This window comes from Heliangelus exortis, chromosome 23, assembly GCF_036169615.1.
Source record: "Heliangelus exortis chromosome 23, bHelExo1.hap1, whole genome shotgun sequence".
Classification (NCBI taxonomy): domain Eukaryota; kingdom Metazoa; phylum Chordata; class Aves; order Apodiformes; family Trochilidae; genus Heliangelus; species Heliangelus exortis.
The window spans coordinates 7,399,686-7,421,060 of NC_092444.1; the positions used below are offsets into that span (position 1 = coordinate 7,399,686).

General features: G+C 40.1%; 1 protein-coding gene and 2 long non-coding RNA genes across 13 annotated transcripts in view; 2 read left to right on the plus strand and 1 right to left on the minus strand.

The window, feature by feature from the left end:
- GNB1 (G protein subunit beta 1) overlaps positions 1-5,967 on the plus strand; it is a 32,954-nt gene extending 26,987 nt beyond the window's left edge. For 6 of the 8 annotated variants that reach the window (XM_071767067.1, XM_071767065.1, XM_071767066.1 and 3 more), the window contains 5 exons: positions 574-640; positions 1,230-1,431; positions 1,776-1,992; positions 3,669-3,780; positions 4,167-5,967. In XM_071767067.1, coding sequence (XP_071623168.1) covers positions 574-640; positions 1,230-1,431; positions 1,776-1,992; positions 3,669-3,775 — 593 coding nt within the window. In that variant the 3' untranslated portion in view covers positions 3,776-3,780; positions 4,167-5,967. The remainder of the gene's footprint in view (positions 1-573; positions 641-1,229; positions 1,432-1,775; positions 1,993-3,668; positions 3,781-4,166) is intronic. The other 2 variants (XM_071767072.1, XM_071767073.1) reach the window with 1 other exon arrangement.
- On the minus strand, positions 3,575-21,370 carry LOC139806865 (uncharacterized). Of its 4 annotated transcripts, XR_011730379.1 has the most exons (6): positions 21,292-21,370; positions 19,855-19,957; positions 11,247-11,504; positions 11,053-11,146; positions 9,405-9,584; positions 3,575-3,896 (listed from the first exon to the last, which is right to left on the minus strand). It is a non-coding gene; the product is annotated as an uncharacterized lncRNA (long non-coding RNA). The 4 variants fall into 4 exon arrangements; XR_011730382.1 differs by lacking the exon at positions 3,575-3,896 and having other exon boundaries at positions 7,210-9,584; positions 11,251-11,504; XR_011730380.1 differs by lacking the exon at positions 3,575-3,896 and having other exon boundaries at positions 7,210-9,584; positions 19,763-19,957.
- LOC139806867 (uncharacterized) lies at positions 6,416-20,242 on the plus strand. Its single transcript, XR_011730384.1, has 2 exons — positions 6,416-6,654; positions 18,310-20,242. It is a non-coding gene; the product is annotated as an uncharacterized lncRNA (long non-coding RNA).
- Positions 21,371-21,375: the final 5 nt, after the last annotated feature.

Consider the following 21,375-nt stretch of genomic DNA (forward strand, 5'->3'; position numbering starts at 1 on the left):
AAATAGGATTTCCCAATTAAAAACACATCCTTCACTGTGCACCTTTATTTCTCAGGGGGACTGTAGCTGTGTACTACTCGTTTTAAATGGCTTTTCCCCCCTATTTTTAAAAGCTGTTTTTGAAGATGATACTCTGTGAAAAAGAGTTGTAATGAGGATGTGTTTTAATTTCTCTGCCTCCTGATGGTGCCATTCTTTAGTTGCAGAGGTTTGAGTTCTCAATGCTCCTTCTTCTGTTGCTCCTTCTCTCTCCCCAAAATACAGTAGCTTAATTATTGCCACAGTTTTTGTTTCTAAGGTGAACTGTTCTGTGACTGGTGAGAGAGTTAGGCTTGTAGGCTTTATTCCAGAAGCTTAATCATCTTTACTTTTATAAACTCTGTAACTGGGAAATGTGAAGAGCCAAACCACACTTTGTCCAAAACAGTGGACATACATATAAAAATTGTCTGTCTTCTGGCATATACAGAAGTTCTTGCTGCATCCTCAGGAAAGGAAGCAAATAATCAAGCCAGTTTGCAATGTGAAGAGTGATCTCTGGTCTTCTGCATCAACTTTTTGTTTTGTTTTCAGGATATTTGTCATGCTGTCGCTTCTTGGATGATAATCAAATCGTTACCAGCTCTGGTGACACCACTTGGTAAGCAGTAAAATTTTGACATAATTGTTAATGATGACTTTTCACAGCTATACTCTATTATTGAAGGAAAAATTATTCTTTCTAAACCTGATAGTCACACAGAAAGCTAAATGTGATTAATTATTGTTCATATATCACATTTTTACTAGTAATTAGAGACTTGGACTTTAAGGTTTGTTAGTTTTGGCTGTTTAGTTATACTTCTGTTCTGAAGAGCCTGATCTAGTCCCCTGTGTTAAGGTGGCATGGAAACACTTTTTTACTATGGCTTTCCAAAAGAAGTGACTTAATGATTTGTCTGCAAAAGGACACATTTGGATTTTTCTAATGCAGATTTAAGTTTATGTTGTTACTCATAAGAGCTCCTAGAAAATATTCTGCAGTGACAGTAAGTAATTTTTTTGAGGAGAATACAGGTGTATGCCTTAACAGATACTGGCTTCACAATGAAAAAACCCTACAATCTCAATCATAAATTTCTCTTACCTTTTAGCAGTGATAGAGATTGACAGGTACAGACAAGAATTGCTGTCTGGGTCCTCCCGTGGAGCACAAATGTGTTGATTTTTGTTTTAATTCTTCTTTCAAGTGCCCTCTGGGACATAGAAACTGGTCAGCAGACAACTACATTTACTGGGCACACTGGAGATGTCATGAGTTTGTCTCTTGCTCCTGATGCCCGGTGTTTTGTTTCTGGTGCCTGTGATGCCTCTGCCAAGCTGTGGGATGTTAGAGAAGGAATGTGTCGGCAAACCTTCACGGGCCACGAGTCGGACATCAATGCCATCTGTGTATGTATCAGCTCCAACAGGGGACTTAAGATTCCATTAATTCTTAAGAAATAATGTTTATACTTCTCTGGTGTCAGCTCTTAAGCACGTACTGCATGATATAGTATTCTGGCACATTTAATTAATAATTCCTGTTGCTGGGGAGAGCAGTTTGTACAACCTCAGATTCACTGTGGTAAATGGAAGCAGTGGCTGTTCTTTGGCTCACTGCCATTTTGCAGCTGAGGGAAGGTGTGTATTTTGCTGCTTTCTTTTTCCACTTGGTCTGTACAAAAGGGTGTGCTCAATGAGGCAGAGGAAGCAAGTCTGAAGTCGTATCTTTTTTTCCTTTTCTCTCCTGCAAGTTCTTCCCAAATGGCAACGCGTTTGCCACAGGCTCGGATGATGCTACGTGCAGGCTTTTTGATCTGCGGGCTGATCAGGAACTTATGGTTTATTCACATGATAACATCATCTGTGGCATCACCTCTGTAGCATTTTCCAAGAGTGGACGTCTCCTCCTAGCTGGTTATGACGACTTCAACTGCAATGTCTGGGACACACTGAAAGCTGACAGAGCAGGTGAGCAGTTTGGGATTCAAATGTTAAAAAGCTCAGTGTGGCAGAGTGTGAATGTTTGAGTTGCCATGTGCTTAGTCCTGTTAGCAATCCCTGTTTCAACTCTGGTGATCTGTTTTAGGGTGACCAGTGATGAAAATAGCTTAATGATAAATTGGAATACTCCTAAAGGATAGAAGGGAACAGTGGGTGCTTGAGAACAGGAAGATTGCTATTAAAAAATAAAAGGTTTTGTGGGTGGAGGGCTATTTTTTTTTTTTTTCAGACTTTATGGCATTGTTTATGTACAAACTGTTCAAAGTAATTCAACACTAATGTTGGTATTTATATAAAAGAATTTTTTTCTGATATTTGTAGCAGTAGCTGTAGAGGCAACCAGCGAAACAACAGACACTGTGGTGATTATCTTTTTGATGAAAGGAATATGAAATTTATGGTCCAGAGATTAACACCTGCCAAGCAAATATTCTTCCACATGCAGTTGAAAGGATTAGTTGCAAGTACATTATTTGCTGCCAAATTGACTCATTGCTTTGAGAGGAGGATATACTGCAGGTAGAAAAAAAAATATAACCATACATATAGTCCTGGACTGTACTAAAATAGTTTCCATTGGGTTTATTAATTTCTGTGTCTCCCAACTTTGTTTTACTCCTCAGATTTTCTTTGTTGTTTCTTACAAAGTTCATGATACTTTTTATCATGCCCAGAAGCTGAAATGCAGTGTTTCTGCTTTTACAGTATATCAGAAATGTTACTTCTTCAAACATCAAGAATCCTTGTGTTTAAAGTTGTCATTTTTACATTGGATTAATAGTTTAAAATATTAATTTTAAAACATTTTAGTTTGTGTAAGAACTAAAACTGACTTCATTCATGTTCTGTATCAGGGAATAGTGAATGGAGGGGAAAAGCCCAAAATATGAGTAGTCCTGTGAGCAGCTTAATTGATGTAGAAAGATTATTTTTAAGTTTGTCAAGAATATCTTAGGTCAGTGCTGTGGACTGGAAAGAGCTTGAACATAATTAGATTTTCTTTTTACATCCTTGAAACTGTTGAACTAACAGAGCTAGAGGAAAATGTTGGCTACTTTAATTTTTCTGTTTAGTGTCTCAATTCTTTTTCTAATGGTACTGTAATTGAATTGTAGCAGATCTCTGTATTGACAAATAGATTGAATGTAGGAGTTTAAATCTTGTAAGTGCTTGTAAATGTAGTGAGATAAAATTAGATGAAAAATGCTTAAGTGTTTTTAACATGATTCAGCTTAACTTTAATTTTACACATCAAAAACTGTAAAATCTAACTGATCTTTATCACTATGGGAAAGAAATACAATGAGCTATGTAATGCATGGTTATATTGTATTGATGTGACAGAGTCAATGGAACTTTTGGGGCAGTGGTTTCACAGCTCACAAGAAACCAGTCAAGGTCATAATGTGGGGAATATGGAAATAAAATTTTGGAGTAATGTGAATTTTTACCCCCTGCATATGAGCCTGGTTGTACTTAAGCTTGTGCTTATAAAGCCAAAAGCATTTAAGAATTCCAAACACATTTGTTAAGGATTTTTGGGTGTATAGGCTGACTAAATATGTGTGCCTCAGTGTTACTTAAACTGAAACGTGAAATTATCAAAGAATTGTAATATGTTTGTTACCTGTGCTTATTTGTAGGTGTCCTTGCTGGTCATGATAACCGTGTCAGTTGCTTAGGGGTGACTGATGATGGAATGGCAGTGGCAACAGGATCATGGGACAGCTTCCTCAAGATCTGGAACTGAAGTGGGTAGGTATCCAGTTAATTAAGGCTGTCCACGTTTGATATTCAGAATGCTTTTTTCCAGGTCCAAGCAGTGCTGTTTTACTGATTCTGCAAGCTGGTAGTTCAGATTAGGAAAGTCACTGAGAAAAAAAAAAATAATAATTTTTTGTTTTAGTAGGCTGTTTGTTTGATGCATGCAGTGACATTTTTGTGATGAACTATTTTTGTCATATTTTATTTTCCTGGTAGGGATGGATGTATGGTCTTTTGAATCTGTGTTGTTAAATAAATGGTGTTCCTGAGAACAGTGAGGTAATGGCTAAAGGCAGCAGTTGGTAGCGAGAGGGAAGTTTGAAACTTGACTGCAGCTTTTCAAAGTGCAACTCTTAATAAATCTTTCTGTGTGTCAGAAGAGCGTCGGACTCCATGACTGGAAGAAATTCCCAACGGTTGAAAATTAAAAATGATAGCATATCCAATCCAACCATACTAACTTGGAACCCCATCCTCCCCAGCATCAAAGGGCAAGATCTTTTCCGTCTCCTGTTGCTGAAATGAAGAGCACAATTACCTTTCCAAGAAGAATTTCTGTGTTGTAAGCAAAATGAAATTGTGCATTCCTTTTGGGACCATTTTTTTTTTTCTTTTCTTCTTTTTTTTTTCTTTTTTTTTTTCTTCTTTTTTTTTTTTTTTTTTGGTTGTCTTGAGGATTTTAAAATGAAACACTATCATAAAAGCATGACCAGAAAATAAACTTGAGCATAATTGTGAAACAGTTAGCTTTCACTGTAGTTTCCAAGTTGAAGTTAAGGACTTTATCTCACACACTTGCAAATTTTAAAGTCATGTTTGTAGCAGGATTTTTTTTCAAGTTTCCTTTTTAAATACATTTCTTTATGTATTTAATTGAGCAAAACAAGGGAGTCCTAGCCCAGAGTATCTGGGGGTTGTTAACGCTGTAAATTTAGTCCCTAATTTTTTTTATTTTATTTTCTAGTATCACGGATAATTGTTGCACAAAACTTGGCATATATAGGATAATGTTAAGCAGTAAGGTAACCAAGCACATGCTGTAAAAGGTAATGAATGCTTGTTTAAAGAACCCTTTCACCTTTTATGGATAACAAACGCAATCCTTGGTCCCTCCTGCCCCCCCTTTTTTCACCACACTGATTTTTTTAATCTGTTTTGGTTTTGTCCACTTGAAAGGGCAGTTTATATATCCTAACACTATCCTATAAGTCTCAACAACCAGGAATCTCTGTTTTCAAAAGAGACCTGTCCTACACTTGGGTATTGAGTCAATTCTTTGTGTATGAAATGATGTACAAATCAATGTTTTGAAAATAATGATCTTGAACTTTCTAAGTTAAACAAAAAAAAAAAACCTTTTTTGATTGTTTGCCATATTGGGTGGGTTTACTCTTAGAATCGCATGCTGTAGAAATGCTAAAAAGTGCATATTGGACTAAGTCCTTAGATGTTTTTTCTTTGAAGAAATAACCTGTTTAAAAACTGTAACCATTGTCGCTCTGTATTCATTTATTGTTGCTACTCTGTGCATAAATCTATGAAGAACTCAAGTACAAAGCTATGCACGTTTTGGAGTAGCGTGATAAGTCACTTTTTTTTTCTTTTCTTTTTTTTTTTTTTTTTCTTTTTTTAAAAGAAACAGCCTGTTCAAACAATCGCTGTCAAAGATTCTGGGGTGTGGGAGGAGGGAACCTAAGACCATCTTCTTTATAAATCAGTTCCTCACGGCCAGTTCCTCTTGTAGGATGAGTCCTTTGCATCTGATCAGAGTCATTTTTGTAACGAGCAGGTTTTCCTGGCTTTCTTTTCAAATAAAATGTTAAAAGCAGCAGTGTTTGGACAGCAGATTGTTCTGTTAAACTTTCCTATCTTCTCACTGTATCCAGAAATGCTCCTTCCTAGCAGCAGTAGTAGCTTTTCTCCATTTTGTTTTTTCTGCAACATTCTGTACAAAAATGTGCTGTAATTGTGCGTTAGGCCTGGATTTGGCATAAAAGATGAATTCCCTCTTACTCTCTCTCATGAAACTACTCTGTAGAGCTTTCTCCACGCCCTGTATCCCTCTTCACCTTTTGTATTTAATTTTAAAGTCAGTGTACTTCAAGAAAGCTGGATGCAAGATAGATACTATATTAAAATGTAATGTTATTTAAGATGTAATAAAGCAGTTTGACATGAGTTTTGACTGATCTGTTTTGCAGCTTTTTGTTTAACCCACAAAACAGCTTCTGGCAGGATTTGAATTATGGAATAAGTGTACATGAGACAAGTGTCTGCTGCCCCAAAACCAATTGTTCAGTAATTTAAAGTGGCTTGGATTTTTAATGGTTAATTCAGCAGAGTGTGCAGTGTGTTAGAAAGTGTGTATTCACCTGAAGGGATCTGGGTTTTGGTTTAAGGCTAAAAACAGTCACAAAATGAACAAAACCCCTGATGATTTTTGTTGCTGGAAAGTGCAGCCAGCAGTGTCTGAAGGTGCAAGTGTAAATGCAATATGTGCTGACATTGAATGGCAAGTGTGTGGAGCTTCAGGCACTTGGGTTCCTCCATTTGTACCTGTTTAAGAAGGACACTTCTTGGTTTGATTGCCAGACCTATCCAGAGCTCATGGTAGGTCTCAGCTCAGACTCCAAATGGGAGCTGCTAATAGGAGCCACAAGGTAGACATTACAAAAATGCTTTGTGGGATATAGGAGTGTAGCACTTGAAGTAAGAAATCAGAGCAAAATGTTTAACTTCTTTTAAACTTTTGTGTCCTTTAATAGGAAGAGAATTGATTGGAACAACTTGAGTTATTGCCATTTGAGGATCTGGCCAATCAGTTCTTGTCATTGTTAGCTGTCCTTACTGTAGGTATTGAGAAGGGTAAGTAGTTGTCATTATAATGATCAGTAAGAACAAGGTCTCTACAAGGCAAAATTCTATCTAGGGGAAAGAAAAAAAAATAAAGCATTTTATACCTACAGAAAGCAAATTTTGGAGAGATGTGTTGAAAGGTTTAACAGCTTGGTATCCGTCCACTTGAGGGTTTTGTTTTGTATTTCTAGTGGGTAAAGAATGTTTTTGTTCTGACCTAAACAAAGGAGAATTTTCCCTCATTTTGCATCAACCAAGAGAAATGCCAGTGCCATGGCTTGGTTTCATACCAAACATGGAAATTCTCGGCCTCAATGGAGAAGTTTTAAAAGCTGTGAGTATGGAAAATATGATAGTGACATTACTTAACTAGCAGCCACTAACTGTGAGCTTTGGGTTTTTGGACTGCAGAAAACTGGTAAGCAGGCTCAGGGCTGGAAATGCTTAAATTTGGGAACTCAAATTTAGTCTTTCCCAATTCCGAATGGTATAGCTGTTTTTTTCCACTCGAGTGGTAGGGTTTTATTCCAATGGATGTTTCATATGCAACTTTGTCTGGTCTTACATTCCTTAATCTCTATCCATATGTTACATCACTGCTTCCCACCGGTGCTCAGAATGCCTTTGCTGGCAATAAAACACCTGCCAAGATCCTAACTTGTGTGTCAAGAGACTGGGGTATAGTGTGAGTTATTTGAAATGCAAGCAGTTGCAAATGCCTCTTACTACAGAAAGGCTTTGATAAAAATTCTGACTTTTCTGGGGTGTGGTTCCAAAAGAGCAGCTTCACCTCGCTGCTGGCATTTTTCTAGAGCAAGGTTTCATAAGCTGAGAACACTGATCACCTGCAAACTGTTTGTCTCTGCTTGGTCTCAGAGGCAGCACTTGCAGCTTCTTACTTGTGGCCTCCTGGGCATGCATTAGATGTGTGAAGAGCTGAGGAGGGGGGAGTAAAACTGTGGTTATGAAGCATGTTATGTGACAAAGGTGGACAAGACTGATGGATCTGAGGTATCTGAATAATGAGTGGGAGTGGGAGAAGAAGTTCCAGGAAGGAAGGGGAGGATAACAGATTTCTCCATCTCTGTACTTGGAATTAAGTCTTTACATTACAGTGTTTTCTGTGCCACTCATGGCCTGTAATTTGGTAGTGAATTGAATGTATTTTAAAAGATCTAAGATGCCAGTGCTAGCAGAAGAAAAGATCTGAGCTGGGCATTCAAAGTTGTGACCATTGAGGATATGTTCTAAATCAGCTGTGAAATATGCTTTAAATTACTGATTGAATCATGCCCTATAAGAGTTAAATTACCTGATTTCTGGGAAGTGGCAGAGGAAATAAAGAATAATAAAATCTGTCACCCTTGTTCAGTTCTGTATAACTTGGTCTGAAACAAATTGGGATCCTGTGTGGTATTATGATTAATACTGTTTCTAGTGTAGGTGTAACCATGAATTCAGATTTATGGGGAAAGAATAAAAGAACTGACTAATGAACAAGTTCTAACAGTAGTTATTTTTGCATAGCAGTGCCCTGGTTTTCTTCTTGTAATCTTTCTAACCTCTGCTTCTGCTATAAACATCAGGTTACTCAATGGCTCCCAGTTTAATTGGTCACTTCCTATCCATATTACATTTCAGTATGGAGTAATTCTCAAAAGTATGTGAAAAGTTTTTTTTTTTTTCAGTTTTATAGATGTATGAGAAAGGGAGGCAGTAGAACTGGAGAAATTTGGAAAGAATAAAGACTGAATTTGTGTTTGAGTTCCATAGAACAGGGATGGTTGGCCTGTTCCCTTGTCACCCCTGCACTGAATGGCTGTGTCACCTGGAAACTCCCTGTGTGTTGAGGGCTGGCAGCAGATAACTTGTATCCTGAATGGCAGCTGCTTGCATCCTGTCAGATGTGTTTTTCTGGCAGTGTTTGCTGATTTAAATATTACTAATTTAGTCCAGTGTACCTGATGAGTTAAATTCCTGCTCAGTCTCCTGGTATTTTCTTAAACATTACTGGATGCTGTGTTCTTCTTTTCTCACTGTTCTTGTGAAACCTGATGTGCCTGTAAATCACCATCCTTGGGCCTGCTCTATCAGCCCCTTGGACTGAGAAGATGAAGGTCCTGGTTGTGTCTGGATGTTGTTCCAGGCTTTACTGCCTGTGTTAGACCCTCTCTGCAGGAAATGCTGTGCAGACAATCTGTGGCTCCTGTTTCCTGGCAGGACACAGCACAGGACTGGCACGTTTCTGCCCTTTGGACCAGAGGGCCTCACCTTTGGGTCTGTGCTTCCCAGCCTGCTGGTTTGTAACCTGTGCATATTGAGAAGTGTTGAAATGCAGAGCAGGGGGAAGTTTCCTTGTGTTGTGCTTATGCTGTGGGTTACAGCAATTCAGTGGAAGCAGGAAAGTTTGAGCTCATACTTCCCATGGTGATCCCTGAACCCTTGTCAAAAACTGACCCACTGTGGGCTCCCCAATCAGGAGTTGGTGTTCAGAGCCCTCCCATTATCTGGGCCCGTTGTGTTCAGTAAAAAAAGGCAAAACTGAATCATTCTGAAACTGTCTACTCAGCTTTTTCTTCAATTGTCAATGCTAAAAGGTCTCCAAGGAGTATTTCACAAGCGAGTATGGGACAGTAACACAGGCTGCATTTGTAATATTACCCAGTGTGTCACTTACATGGAGAAAAAAAGCCATAGAAATGTGAATAAAAGCTCAGTGAGCCTCTCATTGCTTAGAGAGCTGGCTGCTTGGAACTCACCCTTTAGAGACACAGGCCCTGCAAAATACTCATTCAAGTAATTCCAGCTTGCACCAAGTCAGTTTTGTCATAAAATAGAACAAAGAGGCTCTTCGTTTCCTCTTTTAATTATTCATAAGCTACTTGCTCTTGATTTCAGTGGAGATGTGATGGACCCTGAGAGGTAAATCATCTGTTGAGCTGGAAATAGAAAAAGAAAAGTTTATTTGATGAAACAAATTTTTTTTTTTTTAATGGCAAAATAGATAAGGAAGGCAAAAGCTTGCTAAAAAGGATGATCTGTTCAGGACAGTAAAATGCTGAGTTCTCATGAGAATAGTGTGTGAAGGTACAAACAGTGCAGCCCCATCTGGTGGTGAAAAACATAGTGAAGATGGGTGGTCAGTGGAAAGTGTTAATTACTTAGGAACCCAAGATGAATTTGGCTGCAGTGTGTTCCCAGTACACGTAACCCCTCCTTTGGGCATCTTCAGAGCCCATTGAAGATGTCCTGATTTTTTCCATAAAGACTTAGAAATAAACTTGGATAGGGATTTTCTTTTCTAATTTTCAATGTAAAAACTGCTGATGACAGAGGTTAAACTCAGCCCTTGTTAACTAGAGCAGGGTCTCCCAGATGACTTTAAAGTCATCAACTCCAATTCAGAAAATAATGGATGGAGATCATGAAGAGCTTCAGTAATTTCCTGCCTTTCCCTCCCCCTGCAGTTTTTCTGAACTCCCTCTCAGCAGTTTTTGACACACCTTGTCACTGCTCTAATCTGAAGTACTTGCTTTTTTCAGCTTCCCTCCTCTGCTTTAAGCAGGAATTGGGCTCTGGAGTTTCTAATGAATAGATTTGGATTGACAAGGCACGCATGCTAAGATCAGACTGATGATGTCCACTTCTGTCTAACAGGGTAGTGAAGTACCTGCCTGCAGTGGAAATACTGAGTATTGCTATGGTATGTATTAATCTTGTGTCTAATAGAACAATCACAAATTCCAAACTCTTGTTTGCAATAGCAAATGTATTTCAAGATCTGCAGAATTCTAATATTTAGGTTTTTTTCTCTTTTGCAAAATAAGGATTAATGTTGAGTGAAGAGCAAGTAGGCAGGAGCAGATCCTTTTCTACATTGGCTGGTACTTGACAGAGTGAGTCACTGCATATATTTATCTAAACTTTCCTTATATTTGGTAGTTTACCTTCTGTCATACTATAAACAAAACTGCAACAATGTCCAGTGGGAATAATCACACTGGTTCTCTGAAGGTAGTGCTTAATCCAGTGGCAAGAACAAGACCACTTGTGTGCAGACCTACAGAAGTTTTACAAACCCATGGTGTGAAATTAGAAATATTACTGAGCTGCATTTCTAATCCATTTGATGATACTGTGGTTATTTACCTTGATGTCTGGCTGCTGAACTAGAGTCTTGGCTGTCAGCTTGAGCTGTACTTTGTGGGTAACATAGGGAAACATGAATGTGTGTTGAATCTCCCTTAGCCTGCTGGGTGCATATATATACTGAAAACTACAAGAAATGTTTCTAAGAGACTTTAATCCCCAGAGAAATCAAAAATCTTAGCAATCATAAGCAAGTCTTACATACTTACACAAACAGCTTGATTCTTGTGGCATTAATAGTTTTATGTCTGCGTTTACCAATAAACTCAGCTGTGAGCCTTTCTCTGTGACAGTATCTTCTGGATGTATTTAGAGACTTCATCCCCATCACCTCAGTGTAGGCATATTCCACCTGCAACAAGAGGAGTGGGTTATGGTTTGTGTGCTTAGTCTGTTTTGTTGTAAGTCTGATTTATAGTTTGAGAATATAAATCACAAATACATTCACTCACATACTTCATCAAGTGGAGAAATAAAAACCTCTTCAGATGGTATTTTTCACCTCACCGTATGTTCTTCAGCAGGGCTTGTGAAGACAAATTTCATTCAACCTTCTGGCAGTAGAAAAATGAAAATGCCAACTTGATGGAATTTGCTGGAGCTGAAAGCCATCCACCTCTTTGTGTCAGGGAGAATTCAGCCCTATAATGAGTTGTATTTCTCTTGTGTTTTATGCATTCCACAATTCCTTTCACACTGTCTTCTTCTTCCTGAAAGTAACCAGAAATAGGTAGAGGGAGGAGTCATAAGGTGAGACACTGAGCCCCACTTAGGAGCACCAGTTCCACCTCCCCTGCAGCCCCTCCAAGTTTTCTTGTAGAGCCCAGGAGCTGTTGAGCAGCTGCTGTTCTTTCCTAGCTGGGGATATGTGCTCTTGAATGAACAATAAGTATTCAAGGAGTGACAGCTCTGGGAGTGATGGACACCAGTTTGCACTAATGAGAGATCTGGGAGCTTTTCCAAGGATGACTGCATTGCTTAATTGAACAATTCTATATTTCATCTGCTACTTGCATCAGCTGTGTGTTTAACCCTCCACATTCTGCAGAGCTTGTCAAACCTTGTCCCCAGTGCATGCTGCCAAGTAAGGTGAAAGAATTACCCAGGCTGTGAACTATCACTGAATTATAAAAGCAGACCAAAGAGCTATGAAGAGGCAGTGTGAAGGAAACTGAGATGCATTGGCCAGGCTGGTGTCAGTGGCAGTTCTAAAAGGTGATGTTGGAACTGAAAAATTACTCTGAGCAGTTCTATCTTCTTCCTCCCATGGCTTATTTCAATCAAGTGATAGCATCAGACATGGTGGCAGGAAATGGAGCAATTACAGATAGACTTCAAGGAACAGCTTATCTGAATTGAAGGTTAAACTTTCATAAGCAAAAAGATCATTCGTGTTCTTTGAAGCTTGTCACAGTTCTGTACACAAGGAGTAACTTAACCAGAAGTACCAGATAGGAGCCAGGCAGGACCTGACCTCACCTCTGGTCCTGGTAAAAGTTCCTCACTAAGCTGCAGACCTTAAATTAACAAGGCAAGGTTCTCATTCTCCACTGAAAACATAAATTAAAACTCTTGGGCCTGTTCTGTGCTGTGTTAGCTGTATCCTCCTCGCCCTTAGATTCCAAATTACTCTGGTGTTGCTTTGGACTTCAACCAGCATCATCAATTAAAATTTTTGGTTCACACTGAGTGCAAAATGTGCGGTTAAGATTAGCAGTATGACTGCTAAGTATTCAAAACCTTTCTGTCCTCATGCTGGCTCTGAATAGTTTAACTTAATTATATACTATTTCTAATGCTTTATTCTTGGGTTTTTTACATTTTGAGCGACAAGCAGCCGTGCTAGCAATAGCAGTTCAGCTTTCTTTTGCAGCTCTATTGCAGTAGCATGACGTCTGCAAAGAAGCCTCTTTATCTGAAACATTTTCAACATTAAAAAAAGAAGAAAAAAAAAATCAAGTAAAAAATCCCTTGCCAAACCTGCATTGTACCCCTTTGAACTGTTTTGTCAACTTGATAATGGAATGCCTACAGATGTCTTCTCCAGCTGAAAAGGCAAAATCCTCCCAGTGGATTTCATCCCACTCCTGCCAGGAGGGAGTTTCCTCCATGTTGCAGACAGGGAGGCTGCAGCCTGGAGGTGTTTGTGGTTCACCCTTGTCCTGTAATGGCTGAGCTGGAGCTCTGCCTGGCTCCCTGACCTGCAGCTCCCTGTTCAGCAAGGAGAGGATTCCTTTGCCTTTGTTTTTCCTGCCTGACATCCACTTGTTGGGTCTGCTGAGTCCTGGTGGTTGCCATCATCTCCCACCACCCAGGATCACTCTGGTGAGCAGGGAAAGGTGATGGCAACAGCATCTGGGTGACACTCGTATTGTTGGAGGAAACATCAACTGTATTACATTGGGGTGTCAGCCAGACAAGGCATAAATATTCTTAATTTCACAGTTTATTCTGGTAGGGAGAGGTAATCTTTTTGAGTTGTGTTTGGCCAAGTTCTTTGCAGAACATGCTCTGCAATTATATCAAGGGGATTTATGGCCCTATTCCTCTTACCCAGATCCACAGCCCTGTTTTTCTTGGTATTGTTTGAGAGGCCCTAATGCTTTGCAGCATGGAAATTCAGCTCTGTGGAGGAAGACCAGACCAGAAAATAATTGTCTGGGCTCTTTGAAAAATTATGTAACTGGGCAGCTGCATCCCATCTGAAAGTTACTTGGATCTTTCTTTCCCTCAGCCACCCCTTTTCCATGTCACAAAGCCAGCAACTTTCTTTATTGGTCCAGAGGTATTTGGGACCCACTGATGAAACAGTCTGCCAGCAATTCTAATTCACATCCTACCCTTTTCCAAATGGCTGCCTGCACCATGTGCATTCAGAACCAACTCATAGCTGTGCCATCCATTATTTAGGAGCTCTGTTTGCATGAGTGGATAGGTGCAGACTCTTCAGCTGCTGGAAACTGAGGATTATGATGTCTGTGAACATTAAACACTGCTTTTCCTGGGCTTCTCTGACATTTGGGGTCTGACTTCTGGCCCTGTAGTCATAATTGTATCATTAACTCTCAGGTTAATTATACCTAAGTAGCTTGGTTTGTGGTCACTTCTGTTGAAATTTTAAGTTTTTGTTTCAGTGTGATGTTTGATAGAATGTGTATGAATTTGATGATGTACTTTATGAAAGGCCCTAAAATTCATCAGGAGATTTTTAGCTATGAATTTTGGTTCCTGATACTTTGTAGGCAGAACCCAGTACACTTAAATCTTGATCCCCCTGCAGCTTCACACTGCTAAGGTCACTGCTAAAGTAGGGAGTATTTATGCTTGCTGTCTTGAAGGTGAAGGTCGGTGGAGGGTATTTCTTAATTTTATGGACATGTATTAAGACAGAACTAAAACTTAAAATCTTATCCACAGAGAAAAGATTATGCTCTTGTGATTTAATATAACGTAATTGACCGTGTCAGGGGAATGTGTTTAAAAATGGAGAAAATAGCAGTGTGGATATGACTAACAGGAGTCTCTCAATTCTGCAATCTGTTTGGTGAGAGAAGGTATTTCCACAGACAGAATTACAGAATTATTGAGGCTGGAAAAGACCTCTGAGATCATCAAGTCCAGACACCCATATGCTGTCACACACGGAATAGAGTGGAGCACAATCTTGCAAATTAATGTAACTGAGGTATTTGCCTCCATATGGTCTTTTGCAAAGTATCTTCCCATGATGAGCATGGAAACCACACTAAGTCTGCTGTCTCTGGGGTGCTGTACCATGACACAAAATTTGACTTGGCATTCAATCTAATGTGTCTGCGGGTTTGAAAGTACCAGGCTGCAGCTTCTGCTGCCATCTGGTGTTGGTGCCCAGTTTAGTCTGGGAACTTGTCTGGCAGTCAGCTGTAATCCTTTGCAAGAGGATGGGTCTTTCTGCATGCCAAGGGGTAACAGATTTACAGATTTATGGGAAAGATTTTTCTTCCAGAAGGGGAGTGTCAGCAGTTACACACAGGTTGCTACTGACTGTGATGTGTAGAGTAGATTAAAGTGCATTGTAGGAGGCCACTTTGATGAAAGGTGGTATGTAAACACACAGGCCAGATTTTTTTTTAATACATGACTTAGAGCAGGAAATGGGCCCCACTGCATCTTTCCAGAGACTCTAGTGGCTTGGGGATATACAGCTCCTGTTGTTAGGAACACTGTTACAGGGAATACTCCTGTAAAACCAACTATACTCTTGTAAAACCTACAGTGTGAACTGTTGTTGCATTTCCCCCTCTCTCTTAGATGCTGGGTAAAACATGCTATTTTCCTGAATCCTCTACTTTATCAACATGAAGTATGATGAGGAGGTGCCACTTCTGTGCTCTCAGTCTTCACAGCCAGTGTGTAAAGGACAAGCAAAGCCAACCTTCTGTGTGTCCCAGCATGGACTGACCTATAAATTACATGCAAGTAACACAAAAATGAGTTCCATCTGTCTGATGCCCACTCTCCTGCACAGAGGATGGGTAAGGGGCATTGCTGGGCTTAGTTAAAGCCTTCACCTTTGGGGTTTGAGCCCGGGAAACCTTTTGAGTTTAATTAGAAAGTTCGGTTAAGCACCTCGCACCATCCAATAAACGCTAGAGGGCAATGCTGGGGTTTTTACAGCAGCCGCTTCCTGGTTTCTGGGATCGAGGTCTCTGCGCAGGTTTGGGAGCAGAGTGTGTGTAGTGGTGCGATAGCAGCAACTGCTGCTGAGAAACTGCCCAGAAACAACAGATGACACCGGCTGGAAGGAGAAATAATAAAATGCAGAAATGCAAACAGGGGAAGACGATGATAAAGCAACGGTGCTTCAGACAAGGATCACAGAATTAAACCAGATCCCCAGCTAAATGTGAGTCAGCAATGTCATGGCACTGCAGTCAGGCTGACATCATACCAGGCTGTACAGACGGAATTGTCCCTGAGAGCCCTGTAAACTGATCTGCTTTTCTGAGGCAGTGGTAGTTCCCCAGACTGCATAATGGTGGCAGATTCAGGGGGGAATGAGGAAAGACACAGGTCTGGGAGATGGCACTGTGCACGAATGTTATTTTGGATGTGTTTTGTTTTGTTTTTTAAATAGCTGCCTGACCACTGAATTAGGAAAATTATCTGTGAATGAAGAGGAAAGGTAAATTGGTGTCTAAATATGGCCAGTTAGTAATCATACCAAAAGTCATACACAAACAGACCAGTCCTTCTTTCTTGTACTTTTTCTAGTGGAAATGTCTTAGGGAAAGGGTAGTTTTCACTGGGTGCACAGCTACTCTAAGCTTTCTGAGGTAGTAGGACCAGTAATTGTACCCAGCCCTATTGTAAATGCAGGTGCAGCTCTCCTGAGTGTGTCATCTTTTATCTGAAACATTACCTTGCCCTTTTCTATGAAGAAAAGGATCATTTAACTATAAAGCAGGCTGTTCTTTTAATATGGGTATTTGGTAGGTATATTTCCTTTTGTGTAAAGGAAAAGGATATCTTCATCACCTTTCTGTGGCTTTCCAGAACTAGAACAAAGGTTTCAAATGGGAAGGTTTTCAAATGCATCTGTGATCAGAGCATCTGCAAAATACAAGGGAGATGAATACATGAAAAGGAGAATGTTAATAATGCTGGGTTATAGGGAATTCTAATGCAAATGAAGCAGTAGTTGGCAGGGATAAGTCTCCTTTCATTTCTGTTTTTGACAGTTAAAAGAATGTGATGTAAGGCTTATATTCAGAATTAATCCTGTCTTACATTGAAGCTTTTGGATTCCAGGCTGGTCTCCTCTGCATTTGTGTTATACTGATCACATCAACTCTTTTTATATGTTTCTGTTTTCAGATCTATATTTAAGTTTTTCAATTAAAATAAAATGGTAATAGGAAGTCACTGGTTAGAATTCTTTCTTGTGCTATTGATAACTCACAGGACAGCACAAAGCTCACAGGAACAAGAAACTCAACTATGAGTAAAATAATAGAGGAAGAGTAATATTTTCAGTTCAAGGAATGGCTGGTTTTGGGGTTTTTTATGTTTTTAACAGTGTTTAATACAAGATTATCCTCTGTAACTGTCTGATAAGCCAGCCACAAAAAAGGAGTGCTTAACTAGAAGGGCTTTAGATCCATATAGTAAGAAGACATGAATAACTTTACTTTTTGTGGACAGCAAAGTTTTTGGACTTAAAACTGTAGTGTCTCAGGGATGCTACTGACTTCCAGAGCAGAAATTTCAGTGTTAGCTCATAAGGAGTTAACAGACATCAGCTGCCTCACAGTAATGAATGTACATGTTTGCAAAGCATCCTGTGATTACCTGGTACTTACTGCAGGCAGCTAGTTTGATAAGATTTTGATGTGGTAACCTGGACATAGGAATGCCTTCCACCTATTGTCTCTTTGTAACAAGAATATAGTGTTCCATACCTGTACAGCACTTGAGCAAGAAGAGCCTGAAGCAATAATTCTTTTACTAATTAACCCTTGCCAATGACAAGAACTGGGTTTGTCCATTTTACTTTTCATTTTCACTTGCTGAACTTGTGCCTCTTGCTATTGCACAGCAGATGTCAATGTGATTGGTAACACCAAGAGGAATTGAATGGAACCATTAAGGAACCATCTCACTCTGTTTCATTGCTGCTGCTCATCAGACTGTTTCCAAAGTTGGGGCAGTTATGAAAGCTTGTGACCCAACTTCCTCCACTATTAGAGTGTTTATCTTACTTGTTTGATGTGGGTGGCTCCTGGCACATAAAGGGTCCAGAACAACAACCTCCCCCTGCTATCAAGAGCCAACTAGTAGCTGAAGCTGAAATTTCAGTATCTTTTAGCTGTCTGTTATAGTCATGGGGTGTGTTCCCATGGTGGCCTGGGTGATAGAAAAAAGTATTTCAAGGAATAGAGAGAGAGCTAAAATTCCATGAGGCTGGATTCTGACACCTCCCCGATGTTCCTGTCAAAAATGTTGGAAACACTAATGGCTTGGGAGCAGGCAGTAACTGCAATTGCCCAGACCTCCCCAAACGAAAATTTAGCCTGGTAAAGGTTTAAGGGGTATTGGACTTAGGAGGGATCCTGCAGAAAATGTAATTAATTCCTCTGGACTGCACATCTAGCTAGTAATTTAGCTTGAAATTCAGTGCTGCAGCAGTGTCCTTGCCTATCAAACCCCTCTTTCTCTCTTCTCCAGGGAAACCGAAGCAACTAGAAACTTGAACTTTTCAGTTAATCCAGATGCTTTCCTTAAAAGAGTCAAGGTCTCCTATGAATCAAGGTCTTTCCTAAGAAGTGTCACCAAGTTTTCTGTGCATCGTTAAATGGTGTAATAAATAGACCTGGGTTTTAATTCTTATTTGTGTTAGGCTACCAACTGTAAATCCATTAAACAGGGACTGCGTGCTTCTCAGGCACATGCAAAGAGGCATTTCCTGTATCAGTGAGATTACAGTCTTGACAAGATTAATAAAGAGGGAAGTAATTGTTTTTATCTGTTTTGAAGGCAGGAAAACAGACTCCATTAGTCACACAGGGAGAGTCAGGAACACCTCCCAGAACATCCCAAGCCATTCTTCACAGCTCTCTCTTCTCTACCCTGCTGCCAGACAGGAGGTAAGTCCTGGGTGCCTGTTTTGGCACTGCTCTTCACATTTAGATTCCTCCAAAATCTCTCCACTCCCTGTTATCTAAGTTTTCTTTCCTGGCTGCCAGCATCTCTCAATCCTATCCTGACATTATCAAAGATGATCTGTATTGTCAAGTGGATTGAGTGTGGGGCTACCTGCCAGCATTCCCCATGGCTTATCTCAGCTGTGCCACAGATTGGTTAACCCTTGTGCAAGTCAATTAATCTGGTTCAGTCCTTAAAATTAGGATAATGACATTTACGTAAGGACTGGAGGTGTTTGTAATCAGCCTGAATAATGAGTGCAATGCTGTGGCTTATGTATATATTCTCTGTCTTTCTGTGTGGCTTTGTAATATGTGACCACTGAGAGCTTATTTGTCACACTCCTGTGCCTCCATTTGCATCAGAATATAGTTTGTGGTACATTTTTTATTTCTTGTGATTCCTCAGAAATTCTGAGTCATCAGAGGCTGTTGGAAAAGAAGTTGGAGAGGTAAGAAAGATGTTCTTGGACCCTGTTAAGTGTTAATAGAGACTGTTAATTGTTTCCTGTTTGGTGGAAATACCTTCTGCTGAAGGTAAGTTTGGGTTGTAGATGGAAAATGAGCAGGGCCTCTCTGTATCAGGCTCTGGTCTTTATGCAATCAGTCAAACAAGCAGTGGCATTGTTGTTAACTTATCTTTTTTTGTCAGTCTAAAGCTAGACAAATTCTATTTCACAGAACTGAGAGCCCTAGTGGGGAAAAAAAAAAAGGCAGTATGTTTCTCAGTGTTACTGCCAAGGTTATATTTTTCTCCAGTGTTTTCTCTGGCAGAAAGGAAGCACAGCTTGGGTTAGAGTGCTGAGTGACACTGCTCTGATCATGGTGTCAGGGGAGGTGCTCAAAAGTGACATAAGACTCTTCTTGTATTTCTCATGGCACTTCAGTCTGTACAGGAGGGAAGAGGAGTTCCCAGTCTGTTTATATTCACCCAGCTAAAAGAGCTTCCAAGGTTGCTGCTGAACCTGGGCAGCTCAGAGCTGCTGTTGTAACTGTAACTCATTTATAAATAGGAGAGGCTCAGCTGATTAGCAGTCTTATCTCCACCAATTAATGAGGATAAGTATTCACCACCTTGCAGAGTTCATGCATCTTGCAAAATGTTGAGCAACTGCATGAAGTTACTGTGTATGGGGAAAAAACCTGCCACTTCAAATTTATTTAACTGCCAGTATAGAATCTTGTGGGAAATCATTCTAGTTGTGATATTATCTCTTTCATCTTAATTTATTTGGAAAAAATCCATCCCAAGAGCCATCTCAAAGGCAAATTTACTCCTTGGTTACCTTTTGTAGTCAGTAATGGGGTATGGATAGGTGTTGTCAGCAAAGGCACTGTGTCTGAGCATGGTCCCTTCTCCCTTTGCAGTATGAAATACCTCTTTTAGCATCTGGAAGGTGTTTGGGTCTCCAAAATATAATTAACTTCATAATATGGGTATTGTTTCCTCAATTCCTTGCAGGCTGGGCTCTTAACATTGTCTGGAAAGAAAACTAAAGAGAAATTGTGACTCAAAATGCTGCATTTTTTAGAAGGTGGTGTAACATTGTTTATGGTATTTCCCCATATTTAGCAACTGCTTCCCCTTTTTCAAGTTTGTCTCATCCTTTATTGACTGTCACTTCTCTGCAGCTCCCCAGGTTCCTGAAAACAGAAATTTCTGCATAAAGGAAGAAGAAAAAAAATCCCAAATTGCCACACTCTGAAATGGTGTAACTTGTTTTCACATTGTAGATTTATCCTAATATACACTCCAGTGAGCTACAGGCATGAGTCTATGATCTCTTTAAAGTAATATTGGTTGAAAATGCAGTTTAGAAATTAGAAAACCTATGTTTCCTTGTTGGCATTAGTCTAGGGTTCTGACCTTCTTTTGAAGGTTGTGACAGAGATGCTGATGATTTCAGAAGCACACACTGAAACAGAATGCCTTTTTGGTTTGTTTCACTATTGCTAAAAATTTGTTTTCAGGGCAAAGACAGCATGGAAAATCTTTTGGGTTTTTTTTTTTGCATTTCAGGAACTTTTTTGTGGATGAAACTAAGAGTGATTGTGATATAGTAAGGCAGCATGTGTTCTCAAGCAGGAATTTTTATCACAGGGAGTATTTGACTGATGATCTAAGCAAAGATTAAGGTAGAAGTAATGACAGTCCTTGCAGGGTAGATGAGTGTGTGCAAACAACTACAGCTTTAGTGAAGAGATTAAAAGGGCAGAAAGCAGATGATGCCAATTTAATGTACAAACCTGAGCTTTAGATGAGACGTTGGAGGTGAGGTCACATCACACACCTGGCACTTTATAAAATGTGCTCATTGTAAGTGCTGTGCTGGGCAGCAGCCACCTCAGAGCCTCATGAACAGAGCACACAGAATCACAGAAAATCAGGGCTGGAAGGGACCTGGAAAGATCGAGTCCAACCCCTGCTAGAGCAGGGTCACCTCCAGCAGTCAGAGAACACATCCAGGTGGGGTTTGGATGTCTCCAGAGAAGGAAACTCCACAACCACCCTGGCAGGAAAACTTTTTTTCCTCGAGTTTTTATGGAGCCTCCAATGCTCGGCTGTCACTCTGCAGACGGTTCGGTGTGAGCAGGGCTAACAAAGCTTCCCCTCACTCGGCCACCCCTTCCAGGCCACATTTTACCTCAGAAGTTGAAGGCTCGTGCCCCTTCATTAACGCCCCACCCATTATTTTTTTTTAACTTTTTTTTTCCGCTGGGCTCCAATTCTCACACACAGGTAGTTTCTAACTGAAATAACACGCACCAAAAGGCAATAAACCAACGATAAAACCCCGCTCCCGCCGACTCTCACCCGCACATCCCGCACTCCCCTTCTCCCGCTTCCCTGCGGGTTCCGCGCCTGCGCGGGGCTCCTCCCGCCCTTCTGCGCAAGGGC